At 40.5% G+C, this 18,215-nt stretch overlaps 1 protein-coding gene across 4 annotated transcripts in view; it reads right to left on the bottom strand.

Moving 5' to 3' along the window:
- Positions 1-18,215, bottom strand: part of ANKS1B (ankyrin repeat and sterile alpha motif domain containing 1B) — a 411,850-nt gene that overhangs the window by 13,417 nt on the left and 380,218 nt on the right. For all 4 annotated transcript variants that reach the window (XM_059846720.1, XM_059846716.1, XM_059846717.1 and 1 more), the window contains 2 exons: positions 14,326-14,454; positions 10,108-10,179 (listed from right to left, as the gene is read on the bottom strand). In XM_059846720.1, the coding sequence (XP_059702703.1) occupies positions 10,108-10,179; positions 14,326-14,454 (201 nt within the window). The remainder of the gene's footprint in view (positions 1-10,107; positions 10,180-14,325; positions 14,455-18,215) is intronic.

Raw genomic sequence — 18,215 nt, 5'->3', positions numbered from 1 at the left:
CCAAAACATGTGTGTTTAGGACATCTATCTGATGTGCCCCATCCACTGCTGCCTCCCTCCCCTTCTCCTGCCCTTCCCAGCTGTAAGAATCAACAGCACAGTACCTCTGGCAGTACCATTTCTTTGCTGCAATTAGTTGTTACTCAGAAATATTTCCCTGTTTTTCCCTTCTTTGCAGCTGTATTTGTGACATGAGGTATCCTTGCAGCCCGCTAGGCCTGCCAGTCAATCTGTCAGCCAGCGCTGCACCTCGTCAGTCTGCCTGTCTGCACTTGGAGTGCAGCTGCTGCTGCAAGCTGCTTTACACATGAATTAGCACAGAGGCTTATTCTGCACCCCCTCCGTGCCAGGTTCTCCCACCTACAGTTCATGCCCTCCTATAAGGTTGTTTTTCCTTTTATGCTAGTCTGCTTCTGTGTGCCTTCAGTGTGATGCACACAGCAAACATATTTCCTGCTGAACAGACTGGGAAAACATTTGAAGCAGAATTAAGTTTTCTGCAGAAAAAAAAGTTATTTATTTACAGATTAAATTTACTAGAACAGCCCCAAAACCTACAGAACAAAACCCCCAAATGTGCCATAATAGTTTATAACTGATTTGAATTATATTAAGGTTAATGACAATGATGAACCAGACTATTCTACACAGAACTTCTGTAGTAACATTCAGAAAATACTTATTTATGGGACTACCTGCAAACAATCACAGAGATCAGTCAAATATTTTCCTGAGAGGAAATAGAGCTATTGACAGGTAAACATGAAGAAACATCAGCACACAGAAGGAGAGTGTAAACACACTGAGAAGTCTAGAACTGGCACATGGGAAGATCATTAAAGCAGCTGAACAAAAGCAGCAGCAATGGCTTTGTATGATTCAAAAAAAGCCCAAAAAAGCAGAGATAGAAACTTGAAAACACAAACTGTAACTAAAAAATATCTTTGAAAAAATAGGCAATGCTAACTCTAGAAAGCAAAATAAACAGAAACTTGTAACAAAAAACTGCCCTGAGATCATGTCTCCTTATTGGCTCTCAATCCCCCCAGAATCAAACAAGGTTCCATTTCTGTCAGCATAAAATTCAAAGCTACAGATCCAGCTATGTTCTGCAATTAGTGTCCAAGCAGGCTAAAACCTCATATTAAAGTTTCAAGGACAGCCCCAGCCATCTGTGTAATGGAGAGGATTGTTGGATCTCTCTGTATCAAATGACTTGAGAGACTTGAGACAGCAATCAAGTGTCAATTTACCCCAGAGAAAACTCCTTTCACCCAGAATGCTCACCACTTTTGAGAAATGAAAGCTTAAATGATACAACATCCTGAAGAATTTTAACAAATTCTGAAGAAAGACACTAATCTGATTTGCATGCCTCTGAACTGAGTGGACTGGTATCCCTACCAAAAGTAGAGCAAGCAGCTACCTCTGTGTGTGTGTGTGTGTGTGTGTGTGTGTGTGTGTGTCACTTTAACAGATCTTTAAACAGATCTTTTCATAAAATTCAATTTCAATGCACAGAAAGCAAGACAGTGACTGTACAAACCTGCAGAACATACACCTATCAGAATAACAAGCAATAACCCCATTTATGCTCATACTCGACAAAATAGCCACAAATACAACATCACTTTAATCGTCTGGCAGGGCAGCAATCATTCAACTTTTGTCCTTTCAATTTAGTCCAACAGCTACACACAAGAGAGCTTTCTTTTTCATTTTGATTATTGTAATTACCTCCTTCCTTGCCTCCTTAACAGCAAACTTCCTTTTCTCCAATGTGCTATACAAACACAGGTACTAAGTTCACATATTTTAGTTTTTCAGTACAATTCCCACTGTCTGGTATTTGCCATAAAGGTGAAGCAGCCTGTTGGCCAGGCCACGTTGTATTCATTATCTCTTTCCTCTAGACCTTTAGTTTGTAATTTAATCATCTTCATCTGCTCCACATTCACCTGGGTTTGTCTTGACCAGACCTGACCTCTAGTATTTAATCAGGGTTGCAAACGGCCAGAAGACTGTCTCTGAGTGAAACAGCTCATCAAGATGCTATTAAATTACAGCTGGCAAATTAGGAAACAAATCAGAGACTGATGGACATTTGTAATTTATTAAGCCAAACCATCTCAGCTGGTAAGGAGCATAGGATATTTCTCATCAGCTTGCAAACCATACAAACCCCAGGATTTGTGCTGGAAGGTGTTCTGGAAGACTGCAGTCCAGTGTAGAATCTGGGGTAACAATTCTGCACTTGTAATCTCATTGAAACAAACAGCTGGGCAGTGGAATAACATCCTTTGCTATTACAGCAGTGCCATCAAGAAAAACAGGCAGCTCTATTCCCTGGCTCCACTCTTAGTGATACAGTAACTGAGGTCCACCAGATAATTATTATTTCCAAGCAGTTGCCAAGCTTCAACAGTTTTAAGTTGTCATGGTGAGCTCACACTATTTGCTTGTTGTTCCTTTCTTTGTAATGAAGGACCTGTCTGCCAGAATGTGTAACGTGTGAATTCAGAGATACAGAATGAATACCTTTTGCTCAGGCACTGTAGGTGCTTTGGCTCTGAATTCTAGGATGCTGAGATGAAGTCCCACAGATTTCTTGGTCAGACATTTCACACCTCTGTGCAAGCCAAGTGGGCATCTCTGCCCATGTCTGTGCCCAGAATCTGAGAAGAAGGTGGGGCACAGGAGTCAGTATTCCCTTTCCTCGGGCTTTTCAGGTTCTAGCCACTGTACCAACTCCATGAGGGCACAATGAGATGACAAAATATTCTTGTCCATCTGGTGTCTCTATGGGAAGAATATGGACTTGAGCCAAAGTTACAGGAGCCACAGCTGAAGGCCGGCGTTGGATGTCATGTGCATGCTGACATATGGTCTCATGCTCCAAGGCTTGTTCATACCATAGTAGCAGGATTAGATTTCATCTCACAAAGAAATAATCAGAGTGACAGGACACTGTCTTTGGGCCACTGCTCACTAGCCTGGAACTGGTCATAGTTCCTCTGAACTCCGTTGTTTGTGACCATAACTGGCTCTTCATTTCAATCCACTTCTTCAGGAGAATCACCTGGGTGAACAGCAAGCCTATTCCAGGCTCCTTGCCAGTGCCTGTTGCTGACCAGCTGGTCACCTAGCCAGGACAGATGTGCATGCCCCATCTCCATGGGGGCACTGCTCCTGCAGGCAGGAGCCTCTGTGCTGCACAGTCTGCACTGCCAGAGAGCTGAGCTTTGGGGCCACCTCTGCAATCCTTGCTGCCAGACAGGTAAATGACACTGTGAAACAGGCCATGTATAATTCAAGAACCATAAAGCAGGCTTGTGTGCATACACAGGAAGATAGAAGTGTCACCACCCTAAATCTAGTGTGACATATGTGCAGCTTCCCCAGACTTCTCAAAAGACACAGAGCATCTTTCTCTTCAGAACAAGGAACATCTGGAGTACCAGCCTTGTCTGTATTTTGGTGCAGCTGCTGCAATGAAGCTGCTTCATCCCCTCAGCACCCACAAAGCAGATCAGCTGAGTGGAAGAAGGTAGAAGGTACCTTCTGCATAACTACCTGGTTTACTGCAGTGACTGCTTTTACAACACAGGTCTGAACTCCAGACTATTCTGAGTTTGCATCTGAACCCACTGCTGCCATTATGTAGGACAGTGCCAAAACCCTGCTTGGACACTGCTGGTCCCAATTTCTCCTTTTGAAATGGGTCACAAGGAGATGCAAGGGAAGAAGTGCAATCTTGCTCTCATCTTGTTCATGGATTTTCTTTAGTTTCACTGAAAAAAAAAAATCACTCTCATATCCAGAGCCTAAACTTATTTTCATATTATAGTACTACTACAAATTATCTTAAGTAGGTAAAGCATTTCCACTTGCATATTGATTTTGAGTTAAAGGCCGTGCAGAACTGATAGACATTTATTTAGAATATAAAACAAAATCCAACTGATTTGAGATCCACCCTGCCAGCATGCCTAACAAATCTAGGTAATTAACAATGACTTAAGAGGAAGAGGACTTAATCAAGTAATATAAACTAGTGGTTTATTTTTAAAAAGCAAATAAAAAACCTGCAACCCTGAAGGGCCTTTAACTTTTTCAAGACAGGACTGTACCTCAATATTTTATCCTATGCAGAACTGAGAGCACTAATTCAACACCTTTGAAGGCTCCTCCAGTGTACAAACAAACCATGGTATCTCTGAGCACACACCCACACAAAGCAGCTGAACAAGAAATTCAGAAACACACATAGAATGGTGTCCAAGTAAGATGCTAACAAATTCCCTTGATATACTGTAGCACATGGTGCAACACAGCCCCCTCTGAAAATCTTGCATCTCATTTATTTATTTCCTGCCAAGAGGAAAGGGGATTCACTGGTACTTCTCCTTTGCCATGTTGACCACTGCAATATACTTATACATGCATTTATAACTAGATTACTCAGCTTTCATACAGTGGCCAAAATGAAAACAGATTCACTTTTAGGTTTATATGTAATTATATTTGATATTGCAAATACTCAGGAAAGAAATATTATTCAGCTATGACAAGTCACTAACAACCTCATACATAAATAAATTCCAAGTAAAAGTTTATGAGCTGTAAAATCTTAAGTCTTCATCTTGGCTTTCTACTTTTGCATATGAATCTTCAGTGCTATATTGTTTTTTAATATCTATATGAACACTAGCTGGCAATTCTCCTATTCAATTATTGGAATCCACTTCATTATAAGAATCTGAATATTTTCCCAAACTGGTAGCAACTATTAATTCTAAATGGCATCAGACTGCACATTTTAAAACATGTGTTAGTACCACCTACTATCATACCAGTAAGTCTGGTATTTATTTAAGGCTTACAAAACTTCACTAAATAGTTCACAGAATCAGTGAAATCTCAGTTGGAAGGGAACCTGAAGAATAATTAAATCCAATCCAACTCCTGGCCCTACAGAGGGCCACCCCCAAAAGTTACACCCCGTGCCTGAGAGCATGGCCCAAACCCTTCCTGAGCTCTGTTGGGTTGGTGCTGTGACCACTGCCCTGGGGAGCTGTCCCAGTGCCCAAACACCCTCTGGCAGAAGGACCAGCCTAAACCTTCCCTGACACAACTTCAGGCCATTCCCTTGGGTCCTGTTGGTGACCACCACAGAGAAGAGAGCAGGCTTGCCCCTCCTCTTCCCATCATGAGGAAGTTGCAGACTGCCATGCAGGAGCTGCCCTCAGCCTCCTCCACTCCAGGCTGAACAGATCAAGTGTCCTCAGCTGCTCCTCACAAAGCTTCCCCTCAAAGCCCTTCAACATTCTCATGGCCCTCCTTTGGATGCTCTCCAACAGCTTTATTTCCTTCTCACAGTGTGGTGCCCAAAACCACACACAGGGCTCAAGGTGGGGCTGCACCAGCGCAGAGCAAAGGGGGACAATCACCTCCCTTGACCAGCTGGGGAAGAGGAGCTTGAGTGAATGAATCACTTTGACAAGATCATGCATGAGATGAAATTGAAATAAAAAGTCTAAGTCCACATGTGAGCAGTTAGTTTTGAGGCCAACTGGCCTTTTAACAAATATTTACATCCAATTGTACAATCTGCCTTTTAACAAATACTTACTAACTTCTCTCAGTCTGAAAAGTTTAAAAATGCATTGCTGACATAATTTAACACTTGTTTGAATAAAACTACATCTGCAATCCTCGTGGTACAAAACTCTTTACTGCTCTACAATTAGTGGGTGCCTCCAAGCTACGTTCTTAATATGAATATTACACCTGGGGTGCACCTGTAATGCACCTAGTTGAGAAAGAGATGTTTTTTTCTTTTGCAGTATCTCTAAACATTCCTCTGCATTGGAGCTGCCCTTTAGATTCCTTTCAGCCAGAATTCAAGGATGTACAATGCTCTGAACACATGGTACACCATGATGTGGATGTGCATAGAGACTGAATGTTCATAAGATCTTCCACCACTACTTATTTTTTCCTTTTGGGTAATATCCATGTGCCTGTTCCACTGCAGACCCTCTGGAAAGCAGTGGCCACAAGAGAGAGGCAGAGCTGCAAGTCTCAAAAGAGCAGAGACTGAAGAATCTAAATCCCAAAATAGTGTTTGATGCTGACATGGTATTTTCCCAGGGAGTTTCACCAGGAGGCATATGCAGACTTCTACTTTTGGAGGAAAAATGAAAGAGAGATTGAAAAGTAAGAAAGGGTGTAGTAGAAACAAGGAGACTGCCATCTAAATTCGGTTCCTTCTCTACCTAAGAAGAAATGAAAGGAGGAAGAAAGGCCTAGATGCTGCCTGTTTTCAGGGAGTCAACTCTGCCTCACTTTCCTCTCTAGAGATAAGAGAATCAGATTTTATAGCAACTCCAACTTTGACATTTTGGTCTTAAGTCAGCAAGACATTTCACCTGCTTTGTGAGCAGAATTATATTGCTGGTTCCTCAGAACTTTGATCTGAAATTTAAGAACCTATTCCTAGCAAGAAAATATTTAGGAAAGAAATATAATAGTCAGGAAGGTGGCAGGATCTAAGAAGCAAATTTAAGTTCCCTTCTGCTGCAGTAAATATTTGACTGTTTGGACTGTTCAGTTGGGGTATGCAACATCAGTGATTTAACACAGCTGCAAAGAAAGAATCTACCTTGTTGCTGTGCTCATGCCAGTAAATATAAAACAATCCCCTTCCCACCTCGTCAAGGAATTCTGATCTGTAAATGCCAAATGAAGTCTTCTGTAGAGAAAATCTCTTTCTAGCTCAAAATTAACTTTAACCCTTGCCTTTATTTTGATGCAAACACATCTTATTCTCCCTTCATGTTCCCATGATAAATTGTGATGAAGGCAGCAATCTGACTAAAAACCCAACTTGCAGTATTTCCCATTTCACACTGAAAAAAGATGAATTCTTAATTTCTTGAAGGAATCTCTCAAATATAATTAATAAATCTACTCTGGCCAGGACAGCAAGATTTAATCTCCAAGTAGGAAAGGTCAGTTTACTGTGAGAATGGTGATAAGGAGACAGTGCTGTCCACTAGAGAGGGAGTTTGTGAGAGAAAATAGCTGAAAACAAATAAGAAACTGTAAAATATAAAGGAGTGCAAATATATTAATAGAAAAGTGAAGTCCTTGACAAATATCCATAATTTTGTGTGGTTACATGATTTTGCAGTTTGGATGGGGAAAAAAAACAGGTATAACCTTGACCCCAGTGTTGAGCTCCAGATATTGCATCTGCATGATTTTCCCCAAACAAATCCATCAACTGCACTGCTAGAGCACACTGCTGAGAAGCACAGTGGATTTCCAAGAAGAGTTATTAAGGTAAAGCTTCCCAAGTTTTTTTTTTTTTTGTTGTTGCCCTTTTGTTTTCTTTTTTTTTTTTCAATTATTATTCTTGGTGGGTGTTTTTACATTATAGAAGATTTAGGATCTCCTTTCACTTTTAAGCCATAAGAAGGAGGCTGCTGTAAGCCTCTCTGCAAAGAGACACAAGGGATATCCCCATGACACTTCCCTGGAGAACCAAAACCATCAATTGCAATAATTGAAAGCCCTGGGAGCATCTACAACTAACAGTGAGGGATCTGCAGTCAGCAAACATGTCATTTTTGTTGTTTCCCTGTATTTATAAATGATTAAGGAAGATCAAGATTTTTTTTCACTGATACCCTTCTTTCATCCTTGTGCACCTGCTGACTGCAAGACATCCAGTGAATGTCAACATTTTTGACAGCAGCATTAGGTTAAAGATGGAGAATCAAAAGCCACACTGACAGAAAAATTAGGTACCTAATTTGCAAACATTCTCCATAAAGCCATTATGTAGCTGAGTCCAGAAAGATTAAAAACATTGTGGGGAGTGACCTCTACCTGGTACAAGTTTATATGTGACATACCACCCCCCATACCCAACATGTTTCACATTGCAGCAGGCTATAGCTTTGCAATATGTGCATGGAATAATAAATAAAATACCAGAATAAAAAAAATGCTGTTCTATTACAATAGTAAACACTATGTAAAGGTCTTCATGATTCCAGGGACACTGGACAAGTGTAAAGAATTCAGTACCTGAGAGCCAGACAAATAATACATCCAGCTTTTCACTTCTCTTTCTTGTAAGTGAAATGTACCTTTCAGTACATTTAAAGCAAAATGTAACTGTAACAGAAACCAGCTTTTCAATGACAACCCCAGGTGACCTAAATAAAATAATGAACATCACAGCAAAGTTTCAGGATGACTTTGGACAACCTGGACTCCCAATTCACTGACTTCAACTTTCAAGAGACATCCAGAGGGAGAAAGTTTTGGAAAAATATACATTTTTCTCACAGGGAAACAGGCTAAAATAATAATTTGTTCCCATTAAGTCAAACATTTTTGCTTTTGACTTGAATAGGAACATGATTAAAAGGACTACATAGAAAGAATAGATGAAATTCTGATTAAGAACTGTTTTATTCAAATATCTTTGCAATGATAAAACTCTCACACCACAAAATAAACATTCTCACAGAACAATTGTTTCAAAAGAATGTAAAAACCAAATGTACATAAACACCATCACTGTATTATATAAGTGTCCTGTATGGCACTATAGAAAACTAGTGCAACTGAACTATTTATATAGGAAATGTGTATTTTAAATCTGTTTTCAAACACTTGGTTTTTCGGTTGTATAATTTTAATTGGCCAAACTTATTACTTACAGAAATATATATTAAAATGCCCATAAATTATTTAGAGTGCCTTTTTTGATGTTAAGTCTCCTAGTTCAGTCAGAAAACTTACTGAAGTTGTCATATGCTACTATAGTGCCAAATTCTGCCCTAATTTCTGAACATGCCTACGCCCAAAGAACTGAACTGCTAAGCCTGACAGTTTCAAAGCTGGATTGGGAGATGGTATGCCTGCAGCCTCAATTAATTCCCCAGAACACGTGTATGTGATTGTAGATCCCTCTGTGTCAAATTGCTGGGGTTTTTCAGAGGAGTTTAAGCCCAGGTAAGGAATGATTAGCATGTAATTAGCTGAAAAGCCTCAGATCTTCAGGCAATCTAGTAATTGTGAATTACTAAACCAGCTTGTATGGAAGTCTGTGTGCTGCACACATGCATCCAGCAGGAAGTGGTTCTCTGATTGCATGAATTTTACACATCTTCCAGCTTTCTGATCTGAATGTCACCCCTTGTGCTCAGAGACATCTTGCATAAGAGGCGTATGATACACAGAAGAAAAGATTTTGCTCATCAATCTAGGTAATTGCACACATTTGGTAGATTAGCAAACAATTATTTTCTTCATTAATTAATCATGCCAGCCCATGATATGTTCACCATGGCTGGGAACAGGTGTGTTCTTATTACAGCTACAGTTGGGAATACCAGGCTATGGCTCGTTTTGCATTTCCAGCAGCAATGCTTCTTGGAGATAGACTACTGTAATTTGCTACAAACCAGTATCAGGCCAAAGAGCCACAGGAAAACATATTCTTAACAGTCTGAAGGAAACCTAGCTGCTTTTCCACCATGAGATGAAACTGAGTTAGACCCCATTTCACCCTTTAATCAAAAAGCATATAAGTAACTCATAATTAAAGGAAATTCTCATGTGAGTAAAAATTATCCATAGGATTATGTAATGGTTGGATTAGACCATATGTAAAACCCAATGTGTTTGCTAACATGTTATATATATACTACTACATATTTAACATTGAAAATTCAATCTAGATCATCATATAAAAGCTATAAATTCTGTTTATAAAAAAAATGGATATGGGCATGCTAAATTGTGTGGACAGTACTTTGAAACATCCTCAAAGATTCATGAGAAACATAACACAAACATTTAGGTTTTTTTGTTAGATACAACATGCAAAATAAAAAATTACCTTAAAATTTTGGTATTACTTCAAATTAAGATGTAAAACAGAATAGATTCCCTATTGAATATCAATGTAAAAGCAAGGAAAGGAAATGGATAACAGCACATTACAAAAGCAAAAAGGGTACAGTACAAACAATCACAGTTATTTAACACTATTACAATAGAGAAGGAGAAGGTTTACAAACTTACCCTCATCTTTGCACATGCATCCTGTGTCGACTCTGTGCCTCTTAACTCTTTTACCAGCATAGAACCTAAATACTAGAACAAAAATCCAATGAACTTAGATTAGCTGAAATTCCAGAACTGACAAACATCTGCACAAATGCACAAAAAATGCTGTAAAAAACCTAGTGGTAGCAATCAATTTCTCAACATATTGCTTTAGATCTTTCTTACTCTGCAGTTCTTTGACAAATCATCTAAACTCATATGTTAATCAATCCATGAAACAAGAATGCACAGCAACAAGTGTATTGAACCAGCTGGAGTTCTTTGAAACAATATCTGAAAGTCTTCTAGCTTATCATTTTAGTTACTGAAACAACTAACAAATACTACAGATTCCATCTTAAAAAAACCATTTGATTATAAAATGGAGAATTTGCTTTTTTTAGCTGCCATCTGCCAAACTCCTATTGTTATGTGTGCAATCACGTGGATGAGAAGGCCAGCAGTGATCTTAACCTCAGTGTACTCAATCTGTAACTAATTTATGTGCAAAGAGGGCCTGATGTCAGCAAAGAGAGACAACAAATCTGTACTAAAACTAGCTTAAAACATTATTTCTTCCTATGGAAAGGCCGACCCTGAACTATTATTTTGAAGCCCTTAGTGATCTGGAGGCGGCTGTGCGAGAGGAAGCAGCAGGGTGCTGTGTCCTGGCTCAGCTCTCTGCGAGGAACCCCAGGGAGGAGCCTGCTCATCTCCAGGGCCAACAAGGCAGCATGTGCCTCAGTGACACAGCTCCTGTGCTACAGACCTCTCCCTCACTGTGCCACTTGTTGGCACATGCAGTTTGAGCCCTCCTGCAGCCTTTGCTCCCCGGAGGTCTCCGCACCCCCTGCACCGTGGCTGAATGGCGCTGCTCCTCCAGGGATGGAGCTGGCTGCATCCTCCCTGCCATTCCCACCTAGCAGAGAGGGGTCTTGTTACTCCTACCTGGGCTGAACCAAAGCCACACCACGCTCAGCATTTCTCCTGTAGGTGCCACAGGCCTGCGTACCTGTGGGGGGGTGTGTGTGCTCTTAGAGCTCTGTATTCTCTGGCTGCGTCATCCCTGTGATGATGCAGCCAGAGATGTGCCAGAGAACACAGATGTGCCAGAGAATACAGATGTGCTGTATTCTCTGTATTCTCACCGCAGCACAAGGCCACAGCTTCTCCTAAGTCTCCAGTTCTAAGTGAGCAACATGGGAGCTGAAGATAAGTCATGCCACTGTGAGAATAAGGTAAGTAGGCTGCAGGAGGAGAGAAAGCACTGTGGAAGGCACTTTCCAGAGGATGCTGCAACCCACCACTGCTGACCTGTCTCACTCTTCCAGAATGTCTCCTCTTGGAAACAGCCTAAGCTGACCCAACCAGATGATGAACCAGCTTCAGCTTAGACAAGAACCTATCGAGATGACCTTCAGTTACAGATGAATGCAAGCTGGAACTGAACACAGAGTGTACTGGTTCAGTTCTCTGCTCTCCTGACCTAAACTGAGATCTTTTCTTTAAAGCCTTCAGTTTACACTGTGTATGGTGGGAGTCTCTGACCTGCAAGAAAATGCATAAATATTTTAATGCAGACAGTAGCCAACACAGCAATTAGTGAGAAACTCCTTATAGGGCATTATAAATGGGCCAGTGAGCAACATCAACACTACCAGATAAGCACAAGCATAAAGGAATGAATGAAGGGCATTCCTAGAGGACTGCAGATGTGAAAGATTCATAAACTGAGCAGCTGTGAGTCCAGCTGGGGCCTTGCTGGTGATGTGAATAGGGCTTTGGGCATTAATTTGATGGGACAGTTTGATGTTGCCCTTGAAGAAAAACAACATATTTAAAGCAAGCTCTAAAATTAGAAGAGTAAACAAAACCATATTGAACTTAACTGTATTTTTCTGAGTCCTGCTGTCTGACACATCTGGAATCCTTAGCCTTCTCCGGGCAGGTTGCAATTAATGTCTTCAGTTTTTTGGTTGGTTGGTTGGGTGGTTTTTGTTTTGCTTTGGGGGTTGTTTGTTTTTATTTTCTCTCATTTTTTTATAGACTACAGTAAAACAAATTGTTTTTTCCTTGAAAGCTACTAGTTAGTTAGGCAGCAGGGTAGAAAAGCAGTGCTTTTTGCTTATGGCAGAAGAGGAAGAAAGAGAAGAGAAGGAGAGCACCTGTCCCACCTGCACAGCAGCAAAAAAGCCTCAGCTGAAGACACTCAGAGATGCTTCCCAAGGTGAGCTGTGGAATAGACACACAAATCACAGCAGTGCCATCCCATTTAGTTGTCAGAAAAATCTGAAACTCTTGGAAGAAATTTTGCTTCCTTTTGACTTTCTGTGCTTTTGGAAACAGTCCTTCTCAAACACTCAGGGCATGTGGGAGCAATGCAGAGAACATCCAACAGTTTAACTGATTGATGTGGCATAGAGTGAAAGCTACCCCAATTATAACTTACAAGCCAGGGTTTTACTCTATAAAGCTGAGGTCAATACAGCTCAAGGAGCTGAAACAAAGGGGTTACACATGGTCCTTAGGAAAGGAAGGTCTTTCCTTAATCATCACTAACTTGGATATTCCTGGTCATTCACACTTCATTTCCTTAATGATCCATCTTCCAATCCACTACAAAGGTAACATTAGATTATGAATTCACTGCTGGATCACGCAAAAAGAGAAAAGGCACTTGAGATAGACGTGTTCACTTCTCTGAAAACTATGAAAAATATTTAAAGAACTAGAAGTTGCTAACCTTCCTTTTCAATCTGAGGTGAGCAAGGAGGTTTTGAACAGTAGGAGAACAAGACTGAGAGCAGGTGAGATGGTTCTTGACCATCATGCTGAGGAAGGCAGAGGTTCTAGTTACTGTCCAGGGATGATCACTGCACACATGGCAATTTTTAACCCTATGAGGGTCCAAGGGAAGATACAGAAGGTGCAGGTCTGTAATACTCCTTCTGCCTCTCCTCAGAGGGAGCCAGGCTCTGCCTCACCTGCATTTAGTCTCTAATTCCTACCTTTCCAGATATGCTTGAGATCCAATACAGCAAACTCCAACTGTTCCCCAAATGCAGCAGTATTTAGTGAACAGAGCATTATCCTAAAAAGCACCAAAGATCCAAGGCCCTTCAAGTGAAGTGGATCTCAACCCCATGTCCTGGACCAGCAGTTAACCCCTAGCTATCATCCTACAGTCACTACAACTTCTGAGCCCCTTTCCTTTGTCCATAAGCCAGCCACAAGGTGGCCACATCCAGAGAGGACACACTGTGGGCTGGCAGGCACCTCCAGCAGCTTCAACAATGCTTTCCAGCAAAGTCAGATGGGGAAATGCAAGCATTTAAAAGGGTGGGCTGAGCTACCTCTTCAGCTCCCCAGAAGCTCCAGCCCCTCCACCCTGTTGACAGGGAACTCAAGATTTCAGAAAACTGTTTTTCATTTAAAAAAAAAAACCCTTCCAGTGATTTTCTGTACCGCAGGAGACATTTCTCTCCTCCACAAACATTTATAACAGCCAGAGAAGACTAATTGTCTTTAGTTGTGGAGGGAAGCTCCATTTCTCCAGGGATGGGAAGCCGTAACTGCCTGCAGCCACATGGAGGTAAAAAAAAGTATTTTTGCCCTGATGGAACTGATTGCTACTGGTGCTTCAAGAAGCCATCAGGCTGGGAGAGGTCTGAATGTGCCCTTGTTCCATAGATGAAAAACACTCAGGGCCCTCACTTCCTTTTTGTCTATTGAAGGTGGCACCCTCACCTCCTTTTTCTCTACTTCCTTTCCCCAAAACACCTGTATAAAGCTCGGGTGAGGCAACACTTTAACTGCTGTGCACACAGCATTAAGGTAGGTACGAGCTAGGTATGTTTTATTATTCTTTCATGACTAAAAGACAGGGATTTGTAAGAGATGAAAAGTAGGGGTGCTTACTCTCACTGTCACTTCAACAACACTCAGCCACTTACAGGGCCCTTTCTCTAACACTAATGCCACATGGACTGCAATGTATCACACAATTCACAGCAAAAAAGTACTGTGCATCCTTGTTTCTCATTTATTACAATTACAGTATTTCAGAAGCAGTGACCTGTCTCTCTAAAAGCGACTGAAAAAATATTATAAATGAAAGCAAAACACAACAGCCTACCAAATCCCAAGTTTAATACATCTGCCTCAAATCAAACCACTACATTTGTCAACACTTACAAAGGCTTTATAATCGCATGACTGGAAGATGAGTTTCTCTGGATGGTGTTGCCAATATTGTACAGGCGTTGATGCTGTGGCTTCATTTGGAGGTCGCAAGGTAATTGAAGGCTCTCCCCAGTCTCCTGTCTGAAAATCACAGTTGTTCAAGATGTAAGAGTATGTGCAGGAAAATTCACTATAAAGTAGCCCTCCACTGTTGTGCTCAATTAACAAGGATTTATTTTCTACACACAGAGCCATGTTACTAAAATAAGGGAACACAACTCCTACAACATTTTTCGTGATTTAATTTATAATCCAAAGTCATCTACTGCAGTGTTTAATGAGGCTTTAATTAAATCTCTTTGCTTTGAGAATAAAATCATTAGGCACCGGAAATGTTCCTTAAAAACAAGTGTTTACAATACATATATGAGGATGAGAGCACTTGAAAAAAATCATGAGATGCACAAAAATGCCTTTCACAAATTCTGCTATGTGTTTTACAAGATTTTCTGCACAGTTAATACGCCTTCCATTATCCAGTTCATATAACCAATAACTAACTTTCCTAAATGGCTAAATAACACAGACTTTGCTTTGATCTGAAGACTTATTATACATTCTTCAAACACACGAGGCATTCTTTAATCTCTCTGTGAATATTTACTTTGATCACCTTCTCTTGATGCCTCATTGTGGAGGTACTAACATTGTCCTTCCAAATTCATCATTCTCATTGATATAGGAGATTGCCTTTCTGAGCTGTCATCTCCCCTCTTTCCTCAAAGCCCTCAGAGAACACAGGTAGGAGTGCAGTTTGCTGCCAAATCCCTTCACAGCTCACTTTTCTTCCCTCCAAAAGAGCCAAGGCATGCATCAGTGCAGGAATGTCCCCAGCCTGGCAGTGCTGGTCTGGGTCTCACTTGCCCTTGTGTATTTTTGGTCATGGCTCCATAGGACCTGAACTGACCTCTCCTTAGGGCTCCTTCTACCTTGCAGGTCCATGCATGAGCTCACTTTAACTGGAAATGACCCATGCATGGACTTCTCCTCTTCCTAAGCCCTCTTCCCTCTGCCACCACTCTCACTTCCCTCCTATCCTTTCTGGTCTGGACTGCCTCTCAAATCCCCTCTTCCCACAGCTCTGTCTTTTTGCAATTACAATTGTCCTTCCTGATCCTCCTTCTCCTCCTGCCCATTCTTCTCTCTCAAACCATTTTACCCTTTCCTATATGATAATTTCAATTTGGATTATGCTACTTCTTTCTTCACCTGCACTTATCTTTGTGTATTTTCTATGCATGTCATATTATTAAAATATGCGTTGAAACTGACAAGGAATTGTCATCAGCATTTCACACAGAACATGGATAGAAGTTCAGACTTTTACAGCAAAAAGAAGTTAAGCATCAAAAACACATGAAAAAAATCTTATTGAAGACATTCAAAGTCTTGCAATCTATCACATCTTACTAATTAAGTCAGGACAGAGTAAACAGAACAAGTACATCATTTTCATGTGTCACAAAATAACAAAATGAAACGCGTTTGCACAGCTCTGCAATGAAAAGCAAGAGATAAATCTGGAAACATCAACATTACCCTGCCAATATGGCAACTTCAAGCAAGAGAACATCATAAAACAAGTTGAACCTAGTTAGTTACTGTTGCCACCATTAGCAAGTCTACCAATTGCACAGTAGTGTAATTTCTGTTTTGCCTAGTTAAGTTGCTTACATGCCATGGATATGACTTCAGCATCAGATTTTGAAAGGAAAGCAGCAGGAGCAATTGCTCCAATTTTTGGCAGTTTGTATCCACAAAAGTGAATCCTTCTGGCCACTAATGCATAAAAATTTCTATCTTATTTAATCTGAAGGGGGAATTTGATTTCTTTACGAGGCAGCTCTTCTCATAAAATAAGATTTCCATCATATTACAAGGGGCAAGGATCTGCATCCTTATTAGTGGAGTCTGTGTTTCACAACAAGAGAAGATGGATTGCACACATCATAAATTCTCACAGTGTGCTCAGCAGCCTCTTATGAACTGTTCAGGGCCACAGCTAACAGACCACTTGATTTAGTTCTTCTTTCCCCCCCTAATAAAGACACACTCCTGCATGTTCTGTGTAAGGAAGCAGAGCTCAGGAGGTACATCCTGGTCATTCAGCAAAAGGTTCCTATGTGGAGAGGGGGTAAATTCAGGACAGAAAAGCTACAAGAGTGCATCTTTTGACTACCAGTTTCTCTACCAAGGAAGCACAGGGATGGCCATGAGGCAGGGGCAGGACTCCTACCAAACAAGTGAGCAGGGGTAGTGCTCCAAACCCTTCTGTTGCACTGCTCAGCAGGTGGCTTCCCTCTCATGCAGGAAAGGGATAATAGCACTGGCAAATTAAGCAGGGTACATAAGGAGAAAAGTGAGTGCATCATTTTACAGTTTGCTTCCCTTTTGCACATTAAGTATGAAAAGCATAGAGAACTGCATTGTTTCTGTCTGTAAATAAAGGGCAGGAAAAGGGGAACAGTGATTACCTCTTGTTTTGGCTCAATTTGATGAAGAAATGAGAAATAATCTTCAACCAGGCTAACAAAACTTGTGTATGAGACACTTAGAGCGGGACCATGTGGAGACCATGTCTGTATCCATTGAATGCTCTATAAATATAAACATCTTACTACCTACTCCTTTTAAATTAGACCAAACAGAATTGCCAAGATTGCTCTACCTATCTTTAGGATGTTCTAAACATGAGATAGAGCTGAGGTTAGGGGAATGCGGACATACAGGATTTCTGCTGTTCCTGACAGACCACTGCCCCTGGAGGCCTTTCATGTACTTCCTTGTGTCTTGTAGAGGGAGCAGCCACTAGGAAAAGTTTATACAATTAAACACATGGATATAGATTATTATGATGGATGGAGAAGTTGGAGAGATGATGGAGAAGTTATTATACATAGGCAAAATTTTCTTTTACAGCTGTACCATTGGTGTTTTTTTAATATTCAGCAGAAGTGGCTCCTGGTTTCCTTTCCTTTTGCTTCTTACCAAACTCCTTAGACTTTTAAACAGTACTACTGTTAGTATTCATAACCTATTTAGGCTGAGTTGTAACAGGGTAGTCTCCAAAGCCCAGATCCATGAAGATGTTTAGAAGTGTAATCCCTACTACATATTCCCCATGCAATTTCCTTTCCTTTCCCTTTTTTTTTTTAATTTTTTATTTTTTTATTTATTTAGGGAAGAAATGCTTTTAAACAAGATTTAGAGAGCTAAATACATTCATAAATCCGTATCTAAAAACCTCACCAAGAGGAAAGGGAGCTTCTCAGCTGACTGGCTCTAGTCAGATAGTGGAATTCTGAGATTTAGGATGTGATGATGACAGCTAACATCAGGTAAAATAGGACCATCTCTAGGACCATCTTTAACCTAGAGAAGACTTGAAACCACAAGGTTCAAGTCAGGGTGGAAAAATATTAATTACTAATAGTCCTAAATCTGAGGAGTTAATGTGGAACAATTTATGGGTGATTTATTGAGATTCAAGTCCTTCATAAGCACCTAATACACTTTTCAAGCAGTACAGAAACGTTAATAAATTGCAGTGCAAGACCAACTATAATGTTTGATTTAAGTTTTAAAAATAGATATGATAGGATAAGGATTTTCTGGTTTGAATAATTAATTTGCAATTATAAGAAATAATCAAACATTTAAGCTTATGTATTTTTTATGACACAATATACGGATGGAGATATTTATCTCTCTGATGAAGTAGAAAGGCAAGAGATAATTTCTTCCTCATCCAACTTTACAGCTCATCAGACAGCTGTGCAATTTATCACATGGATTTTTCTGTACTGCCTGTGGTTTAGTATTTTAACCTCCCCATGACTTTA

The sequence above is a fragment of the Haemorhous mexicanus genome, chromosome 5 (genome assembly GCF_027477595.1).
Source record: "Haemorhous mexicanus isolate bHaeMex1 chromosome 5, bHaeMex1.pri, whole genome shotgun sequence".
In the NCBI taxonomy this organism is placed as follows: Eukaryota; Metazoa; Chordata; class Aves; order Passeriformes; family Fringillidae; genus Haemorhous; species Haemorhous mexicanus.
Note: the sequence above shows the minus strand (reverse complement) of the source record. Positions and strands in the feature narration are given on the sequence as shown.